Genomic DNA, 22,055 nt, shown 5'->3' with positions numbered 1-22,055 from the left:
ATCTGTAGCATATTTATTTCACGCTAATAAAGGTTCATTTAGTAACTTGTGGAAAGCTTAGCCAACATACAAAGACCTATTAACCAGATGAGCAACTTGGCTGATAAACATTATTTTGTTATGTCACTCGGGTCCCATTTGGGGTTGGTTATGATTGTTCTCGGGTCCCCATTCTTTTTTTTTAAGGATCGATCCAGTCAGGTCCGGGTCAAACTTTGGTCGTGTCTACACTTGACACATTACATGTGGCATATGCTATCAGAATACAAAGATGGCATTGAAAAGACAGGTTGTGTTCAGATCTGGCTGACCACTTCAGAAGTTGGTCAGGGATGCATTGTGCGGATTTCTCTTCAGTCTGGAAGCAATCAGGCTGCCGAAAGTGCATACAGTGGGCAACGTCATCAGCTCTCTCCAGAAAACTTGTGTTTTGAGGCACCTTTTCATTATAACGTTGGAGGAAATACAGTACGTTCCTAGCGTGTGAGGAATGTGTTGCTGGCCTCATAACTGATAGCCAGCTAGCTAATATTTAGAACAAATAGTTTTTTGTTTGGCTTAGAGTTATGCTAACGTGTTTGAAATCTCTTTAGTGTTGCTTGCTAACTATTATTATTATTATTATTATTATTGTCATCATATTTAGCCTATTCCACATTTGTAGAATGCATGCTGGCATTTTAATATAGCACGGAAATCTGTAATGTGGACACATTTAAATGTAGGTGTAGATGCATGACTCGTTTAGAATTCCATGATCAGAAGTCTATGATCAGAATCCTAAAGCTGCATGAACTGTCAAGTCTAGACACAGCCTTATTGGACCCGAGAAAACGTCTACTACACAGACTAGAATTCATTGACAAAACACTTGAGACATCCCCAGACAAATTTCTCCTCTGTCAGGGTCACATGTCCTCATTGTCACCCGTCCCCTGTCAGTCACCCCACCCCCCTGCTCTGGTCACTGGCCACCTGGTGGGGCCACACTAGTCACTGGCCACCTGGTGGGGCCACACTCTAGTCACTGGCCACCTGGTGGGGCCACACTCTAGTCACTGGCCACCTGGTGGGGCCACACTCTAGTCACTGGCCACCTGGTGGGGCCACACTCTAGTCACTGGCCACCTGGTGGGGCCACACTCTGGTCAGCCTTTCAAAGCTTCAGCATGTTAACCAAAGAAGCAGCTGCACACACAGACGCTGTCTGATTACATGAATGATGATAGAGTGGAGTCAAGCATTGTCTTGATGGTGTGTGTGTGTGTGTGAGAGAGAGGGAGGGGAGTTTGAGCTGAATGGTTTGAGCACCATAGAGGAGACGAGAGGCTTGAGGAGGATGTCCCCAGTCAGGAGTAGAGCAGAGCGAGTAGGGTTAGGCCATCTGTCACCTCCAGCTGCTTTCTGTCCATTAATCACAGCCTCCTCATGCACACACAAGTTGACCCATGGACACAACTATACCACCACACACTGACCTCCAGTCTCCAGGGCCTGGAGATGACCAGTGGAGAAACCAAACCACTGCTGACAACATAACCAGTCTTGGTGCCCTTCTCACATCCTCTTCCCGAATCTATAATGTATCTTTTTGGAATAAATTAATCAAATTAATAAATGTAAATCGATTATCCGGGAATGTAAATTTCACCAACAGCCAGTGGGAACCAATCAAAATAATGTTCCTAGCTAGGCATTCTTCTTATTACGACATATCACAAAGTACAAATGGTACACCTTCATGGTGATATGTTTCCTTGGTTAACCATAATACAGTTTATCAGGGTGTCAATGAGAGTCAGAGAGAAGAGCTAGGCCTTTGGTAATTAAAATGGCCATTATGACCAGACTAGCACAATCCAGGCCTGTCTGGCTGACATATGGCACACTGGGTAATTCCAATAAAGTCCTCAGAAAAAAGCCCCTGGAATACAGATAGCAATTTGCGTGAGAGGGTCATGAATAAACTAATTGAATACCCAATGATGAGAATCCTTAGGAAAAAGTCCTGTTAGGACAGTGTTCCCCCTAGGATTTATTTCATCAGCAGTGGTTAGCGGGTGTTTTTCTTGGCCGCAGATACATTTTGCTGTTTTAAAGCACATTTTCTGCAATTCTACACATTTTGCCATGGGCAGAGAGAACATTATACAGTTTTAAAGCTAGATTTGATATATTTTGCTGAGAAAAATAATTGCAGTTTTGAAGCAAATTTCCTGCAATTCTACCTATTTTGCAATGGGGCCCCAAGAGAAGATTTGCACTATAGGAGTAGACTTTGATGGTGTATCTGGGGGCATTAGAAAACATGCTTGGATAACAAAGCATTGAAAGAGAGGCATGTAATTAACATTGTTGACATGCCCCTACTACTCAAGGCCCTGATAATGCAGTAGACCCATTGAATTGTGGGTTGGGTGAAGGGGACTAAAGTAACCTAGCCCAACAAATAAACTATGCTTCATATAACAAATAAACCACGAGAACCCTGCCACGCATTAATGACAAATGCAAAATGGCTGCTGCTAACTACACATCTTTAACCTGATCACACATTGTATGTCCTGTGCAGGACTCCTAGTCTCACTATGTACTATGAGTTGATCGAGTTCCTTCTCTCTCTTTCCATCTGTTTGAGTGTCATGGCCAGCTCACGATCACTAGGGAATTCCATCTCCATTATGAGGAAGATGATAATCCCAGCTGCTGTACAGGGATTGGTCCACACAGCTGGATTTAGGTATTTTTCTTAAAACTGCACTTGTAAGTAAGCATTTCACGGTAAGGTTTACACCTGTTGTATTCGGCATATGTGACAAATAGAATTTGATCTATCGCAATGTTGCACTATCGGTCCCCCCACGTCACTGTGAAACATTATTGACACTAGAGAAATATGATACATTCGAAGCCTCAAGGTACCTCTGCATTTCCTTCACACAATCTATACAGGACAGCTGCCCCACAGAAAACAGGCCTGAATCCTTGGACATCATGACATACTGTACAATGTGAGAAAAAATAGGAGTGAAGATGTGCGTGAGGTTCTGATCAAGACGTAGTGCGTTTAATCACTCTGCCTATTGATCGAGAGGAGGGAGAGCCTCCTGGCCTATCGACCATGGGGTGTGCTGGAGCTTCTTGCTCTAATCACATAGTATTGAAAACTAAACATCTGGCTGATTTAATGAATGACGAGGGTTGAGAGCATGAGCTCCATATTAATCTGGTTCCAATCGTCAGTGGGAGGAGACCACCATCTACTGCGGTCTGTGTGTTGTCCAGTGCTTACGACTCAAATAGTAATCTAAGTATTTTTTTTATTTGAGGGGAAAGAAGCTCCCTTAAAACCTGACAACCATTCAGATGACTAAGAGACATACAGCAACATGAATATGACCAGCCAAAATCACCAATGTCCAGTGTGAAGCTTCACCAAACAGCACAGAGTCCTTGCAAAGCTACAAAACAATGACATCAAGATAAGGAGGAAGAAGAGAACGACGAGGAGGAGTATAAAAGGGTGTGCTACTCACAAGGCACGGCGTGGCGGTAGAGGTTGTCTCGGATGGTCTGCTGCAGCTCGTGGTCCGGAGAGGACTTCTGGAATCGCTGGCTCAGATAGTGCTTCAGGTCCTTATTCAGCTTGTTTCCTGTAGACAGCCAGACAAACAGGAAGATGTGTGTTAAGTACATCACAACACATCACAGGAATACAGATGCCATGTAACAACGACAAATCCAAACAACACGGCTGTAGTCAGCCCATTTCATCACGTCCATAGAAACCAGTCGGACATGAATAAGCATAATATAACTGAGTAGACTAGACTGATCTCTCTCTCACTCTATCCATGTTTCTTTCACTTGGTCTTTGTATCGTCTGTTTGACACTGCATTGCACACCTTCCATAGTCACTCAGAGGGGTACCTGGCTAGCTCCCTCTCTCCCGGGCTGTAGCCAGTCAGTCCCGTCGTCCCAGTGCTGCCTGGTGGCTTAGACCCCTCCCACAGCTAGGCCATCTGTCTCTCAGACACACAGTGGAAAGGCTAACTGTTAGCCGCTGACACAATGCTCGCCAGAGAGAGAGGAGCCAAGCGGTTTCCTCTTGACACGTCACAGCGACACAGTCCTTGGGAGAGCGTTCGCACATGCTAACATATGCTGTGATATGATGAACACATGCACTACCTTTTGCCATGGTTTTCTTTACAGTTTATTTTTGTATACGGTGGTGCAATGATTCAGTGAGCTCAATGACAAAATCCCATCAGAACAAGCAGGAGGACAGAGGGATACTGACCTCCAATAAGATCCATGGTTTTTATTGTGTATGTGAGATTCTGTGCTTCTGTATGATGTAGATCCCTCTGTGTGATTGACAGATACAGTGCCTTCAGAAAGTATTAATACTCATGGACTTACACCACATGTTGCGTTACAGCCTGAATTCAACATTGATTCATTCAGTTTCTCTCTCACCCATCTACACACAATACCCCATAAGTGAAAACATGTTTTTAGATTTTTTTTTTTGCAGATTTGTTGAGAATTCAATTAAATAAATATCTCATTTACGTAAGTTTTCCCACCCCTGAGTCAATACTTTGTAGAAGCACCTTTGGCAGTGATTGCAGCTTTGAGTCTTTCTGGGTAAGTCGCTAAGATCTTTCCACACCTGGATTGTGCAACATTTGCCCATTATTATTTTCAAAAATTCTTCAAACTCTGTCAAATTGGTTGTTGATCATTGCTAGACAACCATTTTAAGGTCTTAACATAGATTTTCCAGTAGATTTAAGTCAAAACTGTAATTCGGCCACTCGGGAACATTCACTGTCTTCTTGCCTGTACTTAGCACAATTCCATTTATTTTTCATTCTGAAAAACTCCCCAGTCCTTAATGATTACAAGCATACCCATAACATTATGCAGCCACAACTAAGCGTGAAAATACAGAGTGGTAGTCAGTAATGTGTTGTATTGGATTTGGCCCAAAACTTACACTTTGTATTCAGGACAAAAGTCAATTGCTTTGCCACATTTGTATTACTTTAGTGCCTCTTGTTGCCAGAATTCTGCACTTTCTTCTTTTCACTGTCAATTAGTTTATTATTGTGAAGTAACTACAATGCTGTTGATCCATTCTCAGTTCTCTCATATCACAGTCATTCACCTCTGTAACGGTTTTAGTCACCATGCTCAAATGGATATTCAATTACTGATTTTATTTTAATTGTACCCATCTACCAATAGGTGCCAATCTTTGTGAGGCATTGGAAAACCTCCCGGGTCTTTGTGGTTAAATCTGTGTTTGAAATTCAGGCTCTAAGACAACAAAATGTGAGAAAAAGTTAAGGGGTGTGAATACTTCCTGACAGCACTGTACATTCTAACCACAATCTTTGAATGGTTGGATGCTGCTGAGCCATTTTTTTGGCCTTATCGGGCCAACAAAGAGTCTGCTGGTGAATTAAAACCACCAGATTGCGTTGCCATGGAAACAGTGTGTGCGCATCACTGTGCAGGACTACTCCGCTGGTAAATAAAGCCATAGGCCTCTAATACAATGATTAAGGTAGCAAGCCTAGCACATACTTCTAGCACACTGCTCTTAGTGTACTGCAATGAAGGCTACTGCACTCATCCACCCAGTCATGCGAGAACCTCCCTCACCACATCTCCTCTCCTGCTGTGACAGATACCCGTCATCAGTGTCACCACTGTGTTAAAGTTAATGGCCTTTCCTCAAACTCATCCTGTTCTTCTCTGTCCTCTGGCTTTTGGGCCCAGCCACTGGAAAGTGTCAATTGCTTTGATGCTCTGAGATTTGTCCCTGCATGAATGATAACATTATTTCCCCCCGTTGAAAACCTCCTACAGCTGTGTGTGTGCCCTCTACCATATGCCTTCTCTGGAAGTAAAGTCTGGCTTTGGCCCACCCTCTCCCATCCAGGCATATCATTGTGTCTTAACCTCTAAAACAGTTTCCCCAGGCCAATGGATAGTCTTAGACACAAACAAACGGGACAGTTCCAGCAGCAGTCTGACCATGACAGACCCGCAGCTAGCCTGCCCGTCTGAACAGGCTGGCACCACCATCAGCACTCCACGATCGTAAGGATGATCAATGGAAACAGGATGCACCCCAGCTCAATTTCGAGTCTCATAGCAAAGGGTCTAAATACTTATGTAAATAAGGTATCCATTTGAGATTTTTAATACAGTACCAGTCAAACGTTTGGAGTGTCCAAAGCTGTCAGGGTGGCTACTTTGAAGAATCTAAAAAAATGTTTGATTTGTTTAACACTTTTGTTGGTTACTACATGATTCCATACGTGTTATTTCATAGTTGTGACGTCTTCACTATTATTCTACAATGTAGAAAATAGTAGAAAATCCCTTGAATGAGCAGGTGTGTCCAAACTTTTGACTGGTACTGTGCATTGTAATATTGGTGCTTTATCTGTGGAATAAAGACAGAAACAAATATTTCTGTGAAAGGCTAATATCGTCCGATAACATCGGTCAACAGATTTATCTGTCTCTACTGAAGATGATATCAAATGGCAAACAGGAGCACACACAAACAGGTACAGGTACATTCACATACTCAACATACTGTGTGTATACATGTACACACACACACACACACACACACACACACACACACACACACACACACACACACACACACACACACACACACACACACACACACACACCTCTAGAAAGTGCTTGTTCTGCTGACTTCATGAGTCATTGACCGCAGAGAGCCCAGTGTGAGATGGGCGGTAGCACCACGTCCTTGAGCTAATCACTAATGGCCTAAATAATGTGCCTGCTGCTAGAAGACAAGGGCAGCCAGCATCCCTCAGAGTCTCTCAGCTGGTAGGGACAGTCCATTGGCATCACTACATTATGGGAAGACAGGACAGTCTGTACAATAACATGACAACAAAGGGACAGTTGACATGGCCTGCTATGTAAGACCAGGTCAACCTACTGTTAGTCTCTGTTTGACATCATGCTGCTACTCTACTGAGGATCCTACAACAAGGTCAGTATGCCAGTAGGGCTAATAAGCTAGCTAGACTAGCTTCCTTGTTCCACACCTTAATAGGACACACCCTAACAAACCTGGACCAGATAATGGCCCATTTCGCTGTATCTCTGAGATATCATCAATAAGCCCAAAACGTTCTTCACTACAAAACACAGCTTCAGGACAGCATGTCACCACCACCCTCTCCTTAACTCCACAGTCCCAGGCTGCCAGGCCCAACAAACCACACTGGAGAGAAATAAGGGTAATAGTGAGAGGCAACAGTTGGTCCCCTAAATCCCTCAACCAGATTAGTGAATATATTTCCTCCAAACAGAGCCCTCCTTGCAGATATCCTTAAGCCCCCCAACAGTGGGTAGGGTTTGAGTATGGACACACAACTACAGTATCCTCTGTCTCGTCTGACTGAGCCACCATGTACTAGTGTTGAATGCAGAAATGGCTAATTATACAATAAACTCTTCAGCATTTTCATGTCAAACTTTGTCCTGCTAAGTGTGTCCTGTGGATAGCCTAATGAAGCAGGGTTAACGACAGGCTCATTAATCAATTAAAGGAGCAGCAGTGGGATGGAGCTAGGCTACATGGAGGATGTATACCATGACCCTAACCACTGGTCCTAGATCAGATATATTTCACCACCCGTGATTGCTAAGGTTAGGATCAGGGATAATCTGATACTAGATCAAGGCCTTCATTACCAGCAGCGAATTATACTGTTATTTAATGAGAGAGAGTTGTCACTACGCTAAAGGCATGGTCACCAGGGCCATCAGGGCTCCCAGTCATTCTCCTGGTACTGATTTACCTCATAACTGCCTGCCTGTTACTCACCACTCTGACAGACAGAACATGCACCCCGTTCACAAAAATGGCTCGCTCCTACAGACAGTGAGACACATGGCTTGTTATATAAAGCAGGCATTCAGTTACTGTTCAACTGAACGGCAGAATGGGCAAAACAAGTGACCTGTTATATAAAACAGGCATTCAGTTACTGTTCAACTGAACGGCAGAATGGGCAAAACAAGTGACCTGTTATATAAAACAGGCATTCAGTTACTGTTCAACTGAACGGCAGAATGGGCAAAACAAGTGACCTGTTATATAAAACAGGCATTCAGTTACTGTTCAACTGAACGGCAGAATGGGCAAAACAAGTGACCTGTTATATAAAACAGGCATTCAGTTACTGTTCAACTGAACGGCAGAATGGGCAAAACAAGTGACCTGTTATATAAAACAGGCATTCAGTTACTGTTCAACTGAACGGCAGAATGGGCAAAACAAGTGACCTGTTATATAAAACAGGCATTCAGTTACTGTTCAACTGAACGGCAGAATGGGCAAAACAAGTGACCTGTTATATAAAACAGGCATTCAGTTACTGTTCAACTGAACGGCAGAATGGGCAAAACAAGTGACCTGTTATATAAAACAGGCATTCAGTTACTGTTCAACTGAACGGCAGAATGGGCAAAACAAGTGACCTGTTATATAAAACAGGCATTCAGTTACTGTTCAACTGAACGGCAGAATGGGCAAAACAAGTGACCTAAGCGACTTTGAGTGTGGTACGATCGCCAGTTCCAGTATCTCAGAAACGTCCGGCCTCACAGAATAGTGCGACAAACAAAAAACATCCTGTCAGTGGCAGACTAGTAGAGCAAAAACAGCTCGTTGATGAGAGGTCGAAGGAGAATGGCCAGAATCGCGCAAGCTTATAGGCAGGCCACAAACAGGCAAATAACAGCACAGTACAACAGGTGTGCAGAACGGCATCTGGGAACGCACAACTCATCAGTCCTGGTCACGGATGGGTTATTGCAGCAAAATACCACACTGGGTTCCACTCCTATTTGCTAAAAACAAGAAGCGGCTCCAGTGGGCATGCGATCAGCAACACTGGACAAATGAGGAGTGGAAATCATTGCCTAGTCCCGGTTCCTGTTGCGTCACGCTGATGGCAAAGTCAGGATTTGACGTAAGCAGCATGAGCCCATGCCCCATCCTGCCTGCTGTCAACTGTACAGGTCTAATGGTGTGGCGAATTCCTGGCACACATTAGGTCCCTTGATAACAACATTTGCAATCCCTGAATAATTCAGGCTGTTCTGGAGTCGGGGGGTCCGAGTTGGTACTAGATGGGTGTACCTAATAAACTGAGTAAATGGTCTCAGCTATGAATGACAAAACATGCACCATACTTATTGAATTATTGAGATAGTGATAAGCACATTGTAAATAAGTGTACTACGCTCTTCCTTTCTTTCTCCCCCTTCCTCTAGGCCTGTGTCTGTCTCTCTACTTACATCTCTCGGCTCAACACTGCCCTCTGCGTTCCACTTCATTAGGCCTCTCTTGCGTCACCACTGGGCCCTGTCGCCATGGCAACACCAAGGGGATTAGCATGCATACTGCAGTGGTGACAGATTGCGAGCCTGGTCTGCTGCCCCCAGCTGGACCACTGGAAAACTACAAACACATCAGGCCACATCAGGACTGCTGTAGCGTTCCTGACAGTTTTTCTAACGAGTTTCTGGTACAACTAATGAATTTCTGCTAAAGTATCAGGTGCACACTACTACCTCCACTGAAAATGAATCATTGTATAGCTGACCTGCAACCACACACAAAGGAATAATAATATCATTGTTCATAACCACACACACACACACCTCTTTTCACCAGGGGTGATTAATCAAGAGACAGGCAAGGGAAACACAGCCCTATAATCAAATACTCTATAAGGATCTAAGGGATTAAGCTAGTGTAACACTGCCCCGCCACACACACACACATTTTATCTACACCCAATGGTAAAATGTGTAGAATATGGGGGGGCAGGGGATGTGGGTACACAGACCCGCGAGCCACTGCGGCCATCGTGATTTCATATATGTTTTGTGGCCTTCACCCCCATCAAAGTTGCCCAACCCTGATCTACACTGAAACACACAACAAATGGCTGCTGATATACACAGCTGTATTATTGATGGATCTGTTTACTCTGTTGGGGGGAAATGTAGTCATAGAATGTCACCTTAAATCAAAGACCTGGGATGGAGAGAGAGAGAAGGATTATCATTTGTAGTTTAAATGACTTATTGTTTAACTAAGGCCACGGGCACACAACACAGGCCTTGGATCAGCAGATGAGGAATGGCAAACGTGACAGAGTAATTTATAGGTCGCTATCAATACGCGTCACAATACATTGCAATGTGTTTGATTTGGCTGCTCGGGGGAGGAGACCCACAGCTCCGCAAAAAAACAGTGACAACTATAGTACATGCTGTTTTCAAGGGATTGTTAAATAAAATGTTAGAGCTGCTTTGTTTTAATATCATCACTATCATCAGAGTTACACAGCAAGTAACTGCATGCTTTTTATTGATCATATCGTTTCAGATATGTGAGGGTAGCCTTCTTCATTTGGCATGTAGCTAGATAGCTAAGCAAGCAACATTTGCCTCATTAGAGATTATGCTTTTGGAATGAGCTTGACATCGTGATTAAACACTCTTAAAAACAAAAGGGGATAATGTTAGACAACTTCGCTATGTAAGCATATGTTGGTTGGGGGAAAAAGTACATTAGGTCTCCTTACCACTATGTTTAGCCAACTGTACAACGTTTCTACCAGTAGCTTGCAAAGTGAACGTTATCAGCTAACAGCACATCTGCAAATGCACCCTTTTGATGCTTGACAGGCAGAGCGCCCACAAAGGAAGGAAAATTAACCTAAACCACTTACACTTGTCAGGAATAGTTCCCTTTTATATCACTCAAATATCCAATTAACGGTGGCAAATATTGAGAGATATCATCAGGCTAGCTTCACGTATCTGAAATTACATGATCAATTCCTTACATCAGCCGGAAGCTGTTGCCGAGAGAGGCTTGGTATTTAACAGTGGAGAAGGAGTGCATGGCAGTCAAGTGGTCTTTCGATTCGTTCAGGTACTCTCTCTTTGGCCGGAAGTTCTCAGTAGAGATGGACCATGGTGCTCGGCAGTGGATGGACAGGATAAAGGACTCCAATGCCCACATCCCCCACTGGTACCATTCCATGCAGCCATACAGGTTCACCATCAGCTATGTCCCGGGAAAGGACAATGCCACGGCTGACTTCCTTTCCTGCTGGCCTGCCAGCTGGAAACTAGAGGGGTGGTGTGTGACGGCTGCACCGCGAGCTAAACAGTAAAAACCACTGCCTAACAAATATCCTTTTCATTTTATGCACATTAACACTCACTTTGCACTATACACATAATGGGCTCTATTTTCGGCTGGCGTTAAGACGGTGCTAGTGTCAAACACACGTTAGTTTGCAATTTTGTCATGTAAAAACTTGCACACTGGCATTTTCCACCATTAACACCAGGTTCAGCAATTCACCTGTCTTATATCAGCTCGCTTGTGCTCAAATAGGTGGGGTGGTAATATTTGAGGTGTGTCCCTAAAAACATGATCCAAAGTGCTAGATTTGTGCAGCACTAATAGAGATATTTAAGATCAACCTGGTGTTAAATACATCTTAATCGCCAAAGCTTTATTAAAATATCAAGTTTGAGAGGAGTAAAACAGTGAGCTGACATTCCTTTGTTTATCTATGCATTGTAGGCAGGCCCACATTATTTTAGCCATGCAGGTCTCGTTTTGGATGTGCATCAAACCCTCCATAGTCTGCTTTGTTTTAATATTAAATGCCCAAAAGGGAGCTATTTTTGGTGCCTGTAAGTGTGACATAGCCTATTTAAAACAAGTTGTTTCATTTGGTTTAGAATTTGATTAGAATTATTTGTTCTCTTTTTAGGCCTTATCAATAATTAATTTAATCTAGTTTATTAAATGCAATTTACAATAGGCATAGTGAATTCCAAGAAAAACAACAAAAACTATAGTCTCAACAGCCAATTATTGCAGGATATCAGTCACAACATCCACCAGTATTTCAGTTCTCAAAGCATAGCACCATTTGCCTTTGAAGCCATGCAATTAATTAGAACAATGTGGACTGCAAATGGGTTGAAATTAACGTATTTAGCAAAGATGGTATAGGTATAATTTTTTTTATTTCATTCCTGTAAGCCATTTAACAAACGATTACAGACTGACATGCTGACCAGCCCGGACACGTCGCGTGAGCGAGCATCGCAAAATAATTTTAGAAATACATGTTATTCAATTATTGCACCCACACTGCTCGCCGCTAACGAGCGTCTGTGTTGCCAAGGGCTAAAATAGAAGTCAGTTCTATTTCTGATGCAGAACGCGCTGAAAGTCCTGCCTCTCCCATCTCCTCATTGGTTTATAGAAGCAGGTACCCATGTGCCATCTCGTCATTGGTTATACCCACGTGGGTGATTGAAAGACAAACTGTTTTGCCGGTGGTCGTGGAAATACTACGAAAGTTTAGATGCCAATCACCATATAAGTTCAAACATGAAAAGGGCTGGAAAGGAGGAGACAAATTAGCTAGCAACAGCAAGCTAGCTTAATAGGACATATTATCTAGCAAGTGCAAGCTAAATAGCTAAATTGCCATACATGTTTAATGCTTTTCGACCTGTCCCCAAATGAATGACATTGGTTCAGAGTTTGTTTTGATATTTTAACCTGCGTGCCGTGATCGCGTTTGGTGTAGGGTGGCGCACGCGCGCAGCCGGTTTGGGTTCCATGTAACATTGGTTGATTAGTTGATTCCAAGGCAATACATAAACTGAAACACCCATATATTTTGCCATGCAGCACGTTCTGATAGGCCCTTGAGAGGCCAAGCCTCGACACACCCACAACTTGTTTATTCATCAAAACACAGCCCTTTTGCTCCAAACGTAGCAAGTGCGCGGATAACTGATAGTGAAAATAGTACAAATATTTCTTACACACACCTGAACCTATAGCGCCTGCCCGTAGATTTACCATTGCATACGGTTTGTTAAAATGGAGCCCAATATATGAATGACGAGCGACAGAGATTCTTTCTTATATCCCACATATATAACTTTATTCCAGAAATAAAGTTTAACATTTGCCATCATTCTTTCACAATAACCAGGTTTCCACCCAACCACTTCATGAATTAGCTGATGCATGAAAAGAAGTCACGACCGTGCAGATGGAAACAGTATATGCCAGTACAATTTTATAAATGCAGACAGACAATTTGTTCGTTCGACATGGTGGGATCTTTTTGTGTGTACATTTCATCATGTGAGAAATGACGGTGGAAATAACGTTACACGGAACCCAAACCAGCTGTGCGCCATCGTGCATGCATTTATTTTGTCCCTCTACAACAAATGCGACCACAACACGCAGGTTAAAATATCAAAACAAACTCTGAACCAATGACATTTATTTGGGGACATGTCGAAAAGCATTAAACATTCATGGCTTAAGGACAACAATGTCAAGTTATTGGAGTGGCCATCATAAAGGCCTGACCTCAATCCTACAGTAAATTTGTTGGCAGACTGAAAAAGCGTGTGCGTGGAGGAATGTCAGGAGGAATGGGCCAAAATGCACCCAACTTATTGTGGGAGGCTTGTGGAAGGCTAAGTTTGACCCACGTTAAACCATTTTAAAGGCAATGCTACCAAATACTAATTGAGTGTATGTAAACTTCTGACCCACTGGGAATGTGATGAAATAAATAAAAGCTGAAATAAATCACTCTACTATTATTCTGACATTTCACATTCTGAAAATAAAAAGTGGTGATCCTAACTAACTTAAATGTCAGGAATTGTGAAAAACTGAGTTTAAATGTATTTGGTTAAGGTGTATGCGAATTGGTCTACGCCCAGGGTTTCTGGGATGATGGTGTTGATGTGAGCCATGACCAGCCTTTTAAAGCATTTCATGGCTACAGATGTGAGTGCTATGGGGCGGTGGTCATGTAGGCAGGTTACTTTGGCGTTCTTAGGCACAGGGACTATTGTGGTGTGCTTGAAACATGTAGGTCTTACAGACTGGGTCAGGGAGAGGTTGAAAATGTCAGTGTAGACACTTGCTAGCTGGTCAGCACATGCTATGAGTGCCTGAATGTTGACCTGTTTAAAAGGTCTTACTCACATCGGCTACGGAGAGCGTGATCACACAGTCATCAGGAACAGCTGATGCTCTCATGTATGGTACAGTGTTGCTTGACTCAAAGCGAGCATAGAAGCGATTTAGCTTGTCTTGTAGGCTTGCGTCACTGGGCAGCTCACTGCTGGGTTTCCCTTTGTATGCCGTGATAGTTTGCAAGCCCTGCCACAACCCGAAAAATGTCAGAGCAGGTGTAGTAGGATTCGATCTTAGTCATGTATTGCCGCTTTTCCTGTTTGATGGTTCATCGGAAGGCGTAGTGTGATTTCTTATAAGCGTCCGGATTAGTGTCCCGCTCCTTGAAAGTGGCAGCTCTGGCCTTTAGCTAAGTGCGGATGTTGCCTGTAATCCATGGCTTCTGGTTGGGATATGTCGGTAAGGTCACTGTGGGGACGACGTTGTCAATGCAATTTTTAATGAAGCCGATGACTGATGTGGTAAACTCCTCAATGCCATCGGATGAATTCCAGAACATTTTCCAGTCTGTGCTAGCAAAACAGTCCTGTAATTTAGCATCCGCTTAATCAGACCACTTCCGTATCGAGTCACTGTTACTTCCTATTAGAGTTTTTGTTGGTATGCAGGAGGATAGAGTTATCGTCAAATTTGCCAAATGGAGGGCAAAGGAGAGCTTTGTACACGTCTCTGTGTGAGGAGTGAAGGTAATCTAGAGTTTCTTTTTTCGTGCAGTTGCACGTGACATGCTGGTGGAAATTACTGTAGGTAAAATGGATTTCAGTTTTCCTGCATTAAAGTCCCCGGCCACTAGGAGTGCTGACTCTGGATGTGTCCATTTTCTAGTTTGCTTGTGGCCTTATACAGCTTGTTGAGTGTGGTCTTAATGCCAGCATCTGTTTGTGGTGGCAAATAGACAGCTACGAAGAATATAGATGAAAACTCTATGTGAATAATGTGGTCTACAACTTATCATGAGGTACTTGAACTCAGGCGAGCAAATCCTTGAGTCTCCCTTAATATTAGATATTGCACACCAAATTATGTTGACAAAGATACGCACACCACCCCCCTGATGGAGGCTGCTGTTCTGTCTTGCCGATGCAGGAAAACCCAGCTAACTGTATATTATCCATGTCCTTGTTCAGCCACAACTCGGTGAATCATAGAATATTACAGATTTTAATGTCTCGTTGATAGGATGGTCTCGAACGGAGAACATCCAGTTTATTCTCCAGGTATCACACGTTCACCAGTAGAATGGAGGGTAAAGGCGGATTATCCCATCGCCAATGCAGTCTTGCCAGGCATCCGGCTCTTCAACCTCTAACGGCTTCTCCTATTCATACGGATGACTGGGATTTGGGCCTGGTCCGAAAAGAGCACTAATCTCCTTCGCGTCAGACTCATTAAAGGAAAAATCATCATCCAGTTTGAGTTTAGTAATTGCAGTTCTGATGTCCAGAAGCTCTTTTCAGTCATAGGAAACGATGGCGTAAATATTATTTGCAAAAAAAAAACACAAAATAGCACAATTGGTCACAAGCAGCCACCCCCTCCTGCGACATTCTCACTTGTAGGTTGAGAATGGAGGGTTGTTGGAAGGGTTGGAGGGTCATTGGTAAATGCCAACCCTCTGTTCACCCTGGGGGAACTATTTTTCCCTTGATGAGTTTAAAATAGCTAAGTACAGATATATGTTGTTATTGTGTACTGTTATTGCTAAAATAATGCTTGTACTTAAAACATGATCAGTAGATCTACATTGTATATATCATTATTGTCTGTACTTGAACTTGATGGTTTGCACACTTGCCTTGGAACAGAGTATGGAACCCCTTATAGTCTCTGTGTAATGTTCCTTCTTGGAGTTCATTTTTGGTTTATGTATGTTCTGTTCCTGCACTTTAGATCTTAGTTATTTTTGATATTTGTTATTTTTTATAGTTGAGACATTATAGGACAGTCCGTTTTTTTTCCATTCCAGTGAACGTATCCCTTTTGTCTATTTTAAAGCATATATTGTTATGCCTAATCAGTTGTATCTTGTTGAATTTTAGGTCATCCCTGACAGTGCAGTATAGATTGATTGGTGGGTGGGGTTATTCTGGAAGTAATTAACTCTCAATCATACAGCCTTCCTTACTGAGAGGTCCCATTAAGACCTAGTGCTGCATTCCTCTCCTATGACAGCAACACTGATTGGCTCCCAGATTTAAACCAGGTCCCCAGGCTACAGGGGCCACTGCCAAGAGAGATATATAAAAAGAGAAAGAGAGAGAGAGAGAGAGAGAGAGAAGAGAACATAACTTCAAGGAGAGGTATAGAGAGCAGAAGAGACAGAAACTGAGAAAATCAGAGAGAAGTAAAGAGTTAGTGAGAGCATTGTGCCAGCTCAGCATGAAGAGCCATTGCCTTGGTCTGTGAGGGGAGAAATTAAGACTGAAGTTGGTCGGAAAGGCTCTCTCAGGTCACGGGTACACACACACACACACACTATTTACTGTGAAGGTTCTCTGAGATAAAGATCTTTCACACTGTATCACATGCATGGACTGTGACGACACAAGCACACGTGACTGAGGGTGTGTGAATAATGCAGATAGTCAGTGATCACGTTCTTCAATGGGTAGGTATGCTGATATGACTGGTCCAAACACCCACGCTGTAAAGATCACAGGTGTGATACCTTGATTTTTCCTGTTTAGCATCTCCTTGGAAGAAATGACATAAGGCTTATTGTCTCCTGGCACTTCTCTCCCTCCCTCTCAACCTGTTCCACTGCCACCCTCCCTCCTTCCATTCTGTCTCTCTCTATTGGGTAAATAAGCTACAGCTGAGGTTGAATTAAAGGCTGTTTGATAAAGCTCCCCAGTCCACATTGTGATAATATTGGAGCCTACTGGGCTCTGCTCTCTGTGGTCCAGACACAGGGGCGAGAGAGATAGAGACAGGCAGCGAGAGAAACCCTGTGATTAATCTGCAGAAGCATATTTTAACCTCTTTGTCCGTCTCCTGATGTCCAACTGTTCTGCACTGATCTTCATCATGGATTCATACACACTTCTCATTGACCACGAGAGAGGATTTATTTGACTAATTCTCCCAAGTTGTGAATAGTCAGTGGAGTTTAGTTAGTAAATAAAAATGTGTTTGTCACATACACGTGTTTAGCAGATGTTATTGCGGGTGTAGCGAAATGCTTGTGTTTCTAGCTCTAACAGTGCTGTAATATCTAACAATTTTACAACACACACAAATCTAAAGTACCAGTTTTCAGCACTGCCACTAGGTGGCAGATGTCAGTCAACACCACCTAGACGTGTACCTACTCTGATTAAGACATCAGTGCAGTGCGGTAATCACAGGCCTCTAGCCTCCTTAATTAACCTCTAATTATAATGATTATGTTCCTCACAACAGACACAGATCAAATAGCCAGGTCAGCTTTGAGATGATCTAAAGCACAAGACAAAGATGGAATTACCACTTCTGAGACCACCACGTTACAGCCTTGTTCCCAAGGTTTAGAAAAACAGGACATAGGTTCATGGTGATGATATCAAGGACCTGCTAAAATAGTCTCACAATCATCCTTCCCCTCCTATCCTTTTGAACCTTGCCCAAGCTTTACACTGGACATACTTCCTTATATAGTAGCCTATTAAACCCAAATCGCTCTTCTTCCCTTTCCTCAAGCACACCTCTCACATCAACCATCCCTCCAAATGTACTTCTGTTATCAATCCCCTCCACCCTGTTCCTCTGACCCTTGGAGCGGGCACAACTGACCCACTTTCCTGCCGCTGTGACGGTGCTGCTGAGTCAGAGATGGCCAGGATGTTAAACAACACACACACGGGTCGATGGCGAGACATTATCCAAATCACAAACCCACATTTACACACTTCACATCTACTCTACAGTCAAATGTTTGTTACACACACACACACACACTTTCCAAGCTGTACAGCAGCATAGGCTAAGGGAATAGTGGCATAATGAGAAGAGACATGGTAATAACAAGAGGGGAGAGGGAGAGAGACACACAAATATGCAGGCGCATCCCTATGCCACACCTCTTGTATAACAGATCCTCTCCATCAACCCCAAACTACTGCAGTCATTGGCCTGCTCAGCAACATCCTCCATCTCCCAGGGAGCAGGAACAATGATCCTTATCAGAACAGTCCTGCAGATGCTCCATCAAAACTTCTCCATCTCCACAGACTGGTAGAGCCACATTAGCGCTCAGCTCCGCTATTCGTCGGTGTCACCACACACACTGACTGGGAGTGTGTGTGTGTCCTGTCTGTTACCATGCAGAGTCAACCCTCTCTCTCCCACAGCAGTGTGTTCTTCTGACAGTGGAACAGTCAGTGCCAGTTAGTTACAGGCTGATTCTGGGTCAGTGCCAGAGAAGAGCCGTGCGGCATGGCCAGCTTCACAGACAACAAAGACTGATCTCAGACCAGCAGGGGGAGTCTAATTACAGTTTTTCTCAATCACGTTAAAGCATTTTATGGAACAATGTTGTCGATTTTAAAAACAGGATCCATAAGACACAGAGCCTTCTCCAAACAAATACATTTTTAACTAGGCAAATTCTTATTTACAATGACAGCCGCCCCGGACGACGCTGTGCCAGTTGTGTGCCACCCTATGGGACTCCCAATCACGGCCAGATGTGATACAGCCTGGATTTTCAGAAAATGCAATGAGATGCAGTACCATAGACTGCTGCTCCACTCGGGGGCCCAATATTACATGTATCAACTAGGGTCTAAGCTAAGATACATGTGAATTTCTGTGTTTTTTGCTAATTGATGTTAAAAGGTAAAACAATGGTAATGTTTTCAACTTTTTTGTTGTTGTTGAAATTATGAAATAGACTACATCATCCAAAAGTATGTGGACACCTCCTTGTCAAACATCTCATCCCAAAATCATGGCCGTTAATAGGGAGTTGGTCCCCCATTTGCTACAATAACAGACTCCACTCTTCGGGGAAGGCTTTCCACTAGATGTTGGAACATTGCTGCAGGGACTTGCTTCCATTCAGCCACAAGAGCATTAGTGAGGTCGGGCAATTATGTTGGGTGATTAGGTCTGGCTCGCAGTCGGTGTTTAAATTTATCCCAAAGGTTTTTGATGGGGTTGAGGTCAGGGCTTTGTGCATGCCAGTCAAGTTCTTCCACACAGATCTCAACAAACCATTTATGTATGGACTTCGCTTTGTGCACGGGGGCATTGTCATGCTGAAACAGGAAAGAGCCTTCCCCAAACTGCTGCCACAAAGTTGAAAATACAGAATTGTCTAAAATATCATTGTATGCTGTAGTGCTAATATTTCCCTTCACTGAAACTGAGGGGCCTAACCCGAACCATAGGATACAGCCCCAGACCATCATTCCTCCTCCACCAAACATTACAGTTGGCACTATGAATTGGGGCAGGTAGCGTTCTCCTGGCATCCCCCAAACCCAGATGTGTCTGTCGGACTGCCAGATGGTAAAACATGATTCATCACTCCAGAGAATGGGTTTCCACTGCTCCAGAGTCCAATGGCGGCGAGCTTCACACCCCTCCAGCCGACGCTTGGCATTGCGCATGGTGATCTTAGGCTTGTGTGTGGCTGCTCAGCCAAAGAAACCCATTTCATGAAGCAGTATGGAACTCAGTAGTGAGTGTTGCAACTGAGAACAGACAATTTGTTTTACATGCTTCATGCTTTGCGGTCCTGTTCTGTGATCTTGTGTGGCCTACCACTTCACATTGTTGCTCCTAGATGTTTCCACTTCACAATAAAAGCACTTAGAGTTGACCGGGGCAGCTCTAGCAGGGCAGCTCTAGCTGGGCAAAAATTTGACCAACTGACCCTTTGGAAAAGTGGCATCCTATGACGGCGCTACGTTGAAAGTCACTGAACTCTTCAGTAAGGCCATTCTCCTGCCAATGTTTGTCTATGGAGATTGCATGGCGGTGTGCTAGGTTATGTACACCTGTCAGCAACGGGTGTAGGTGAAATAGCCAAATCCACTAATTTGAAGGTGTGTCCACATACTTTTGTATATATAGTGTAGTTTAGACAACCCTTTTTGTAAGCTTTTAAAATGATATAAATCGCAACCATTTATCTTTTCCAGTGATCTTGAAATGGATGTCTCATGGTATGGTGGGATATGCATAATGGGTCAACTTTGAGCACCTTTAACTCTTGAATGTTTTGGCATTCAGGTCCAAAAAGCTACTTTCCGAGCAATTCTACAATGGGAAAATATGTATGGAAGGTTTGGTTGAAATCAAGAGGTGCTGTCAAAAAGTGATTGAATTCAAAATGGATTTACCCATACATAGGCTGGTATGATCATAGTTTAGTACAGAGGGTTCCCAACCTATTTTCTCCCAGGACCCACTATTTCACATGAGATTTTTTGTTGATTGACATAGCCTATATTAAATACAACACCAGCTTGAATTTGTTTCATTTGAGGGACCTTGGGAAATGTTGTTTTGAAGCTCATTTCCTGTAATTCCACGGAGATCAACAAGACTCATTAGAGTCCCCTGGATCAATGAATTGGAAAATTGTAAGGTTCAAAGAAATTACGCAAGAAATTGGGAAAATAAGTCAGGCTGCTCGGTTGACACACTGTCAATTGACACATTCTGTGACTAAACTCATTACCGAAACAAGATAAATGACAAAAAAAATATGAAAAAAGACATCGGTGGACCTTAAATGATATTACGGACAGAAAACCCAATTAATCTCCATCGTTCATTGAAGTTAATGGGTCACTGTTCTCAGTAAACAGATCGAGAAAACTGCGTTTGAAAAAATACAATGGTATTTTTCAAAGAACAAGTTAACTACCGACTTTCAGCATGCATATCGGGAAGGGCACTCAACTTGTACTGCACCGACTCAGATGACTGATGATTGGTTAAAATACATAAATAATAAGACGATAGTTGGAGCTGTACTGTTAGATTTCAGTGTAGCATTATGTTAATGATAAAAAACAAATATTGAAAAAACAAACTTGTCATGGCTTTACATCAACTGCCATCACATGGTTGGAGAGTTACTTATCCAATAGAACCCAGATAATATTGTTCAATGGAAGCTTATTTAACATAAGATATGTACAGTGCGAACAATTGTACTATCTCCCCAAATGTTATTCCACTACAAAATATGTTTTATTAACATCATATATATGAACCCTCAATGCAATTATACATATTCTCTTTTACAGCAATTGATTTGATTGGGCTCCCGAGTGGCACAGCGGTCAAAGGCACTATATCTCAGTGCTAGAGTCGTCACTACAGACCCTGGTTCAATTACAGGCTGTATCTCAATCGGCCGTGATTGGGAGTCCCATAGGGCGACGAACAATTGGCCCAGCGTCGTCTGGGTTAAGGGTTGGCTGGGGTAGGCAGTCATTGTAAATAAGAAATTGTTCTTAACTGACTTGCCTAGATAAATAAGAAGACACCATCAATAAAATTGATAGCGACAGAGCCACACATTGTATAAGATTACTTCCTAAGCAAAGTACAATTTCTTTGACTCCTTGACTTTAGGTTGTAGCTCAGCATCTGGATTTCATAGAGACAAACCATCATAGTCACGTCTTCCTCTGGCATTTTATCACTTGTTTCTGGCCTAAAGCTTAGTGGATTCATGCAATGTTTTATAGCGGTATAAACAAATGCGAATAGTAATTTAAAAAAAAAATAATAAATCAAGGGGTCAAGTGACCACCCACGAAATGGCGCACTGAAACACAATCCACAATAGAAATAAAGAAAAGTGGATACAATATAATATAAATGTATAGGCCTCAATCCACACTAAAGCTAAGTTCTAGAGGAAAGTCACACTGTTGGAGATAGGGCTGGGACAATACCAAGTATTGCAATATT

The 22,055-nt window shown here is 42.9% G+C and overlaps 1 protein-coding gene across 8 annotated transcripts in view; it reads right to left on the bottom strand.

Moving 5' to 3' along the window:
* LOC118399852 (membrane-associated guanylate kinase, WW and PDZ domain-containing protein 1-like) overlaps positions 1-22,055 on the bottom strand; it is a 207,453-nt gene that overhangs the window by 90,774 nt on the left and 94,624 nt on the right. For 7 of the 8 annotated variants that reach the window (XM_052473364.1, XM_052473356.1, XM_052473358.1 and 4 more), the window contains exon 2: positions 3,537-3,653. In XM_052473364.1, coding sequence (XP_052329324.1) covers positions 3,537-3,653 — 117 coding nt within the window. Of the gene's footprint in view, positions 1-3,536; positions 3,654-18,199; positions 18,322-22,055 lie in introns of those variants that run through there. The other variant, XM_052473362.1, reaches the window with a different exon arrangement.

Source organism: Oncorhynchus keta, chromosome 21, assembly GCF_023373465.1.
Source record: "Oncorhynchus keta strain PuntledgeMale-10-30-2019 chromosome 21, Oket_V2, whole genome shotgun sequence".
In the NCBI taxonomy this organism is placed as follows: domain Eukaryota; kingdom Metazoa; phylum Chordata; class Actinopteri; order Salmoniformes; family Salmonidae; genus Oncorhynchus; species Oncorhynchus keta.
Note: the sequence above shows the minus strand (reverse complement) of the source record. Positions and strands in the feature narration are given on the sequence as shown.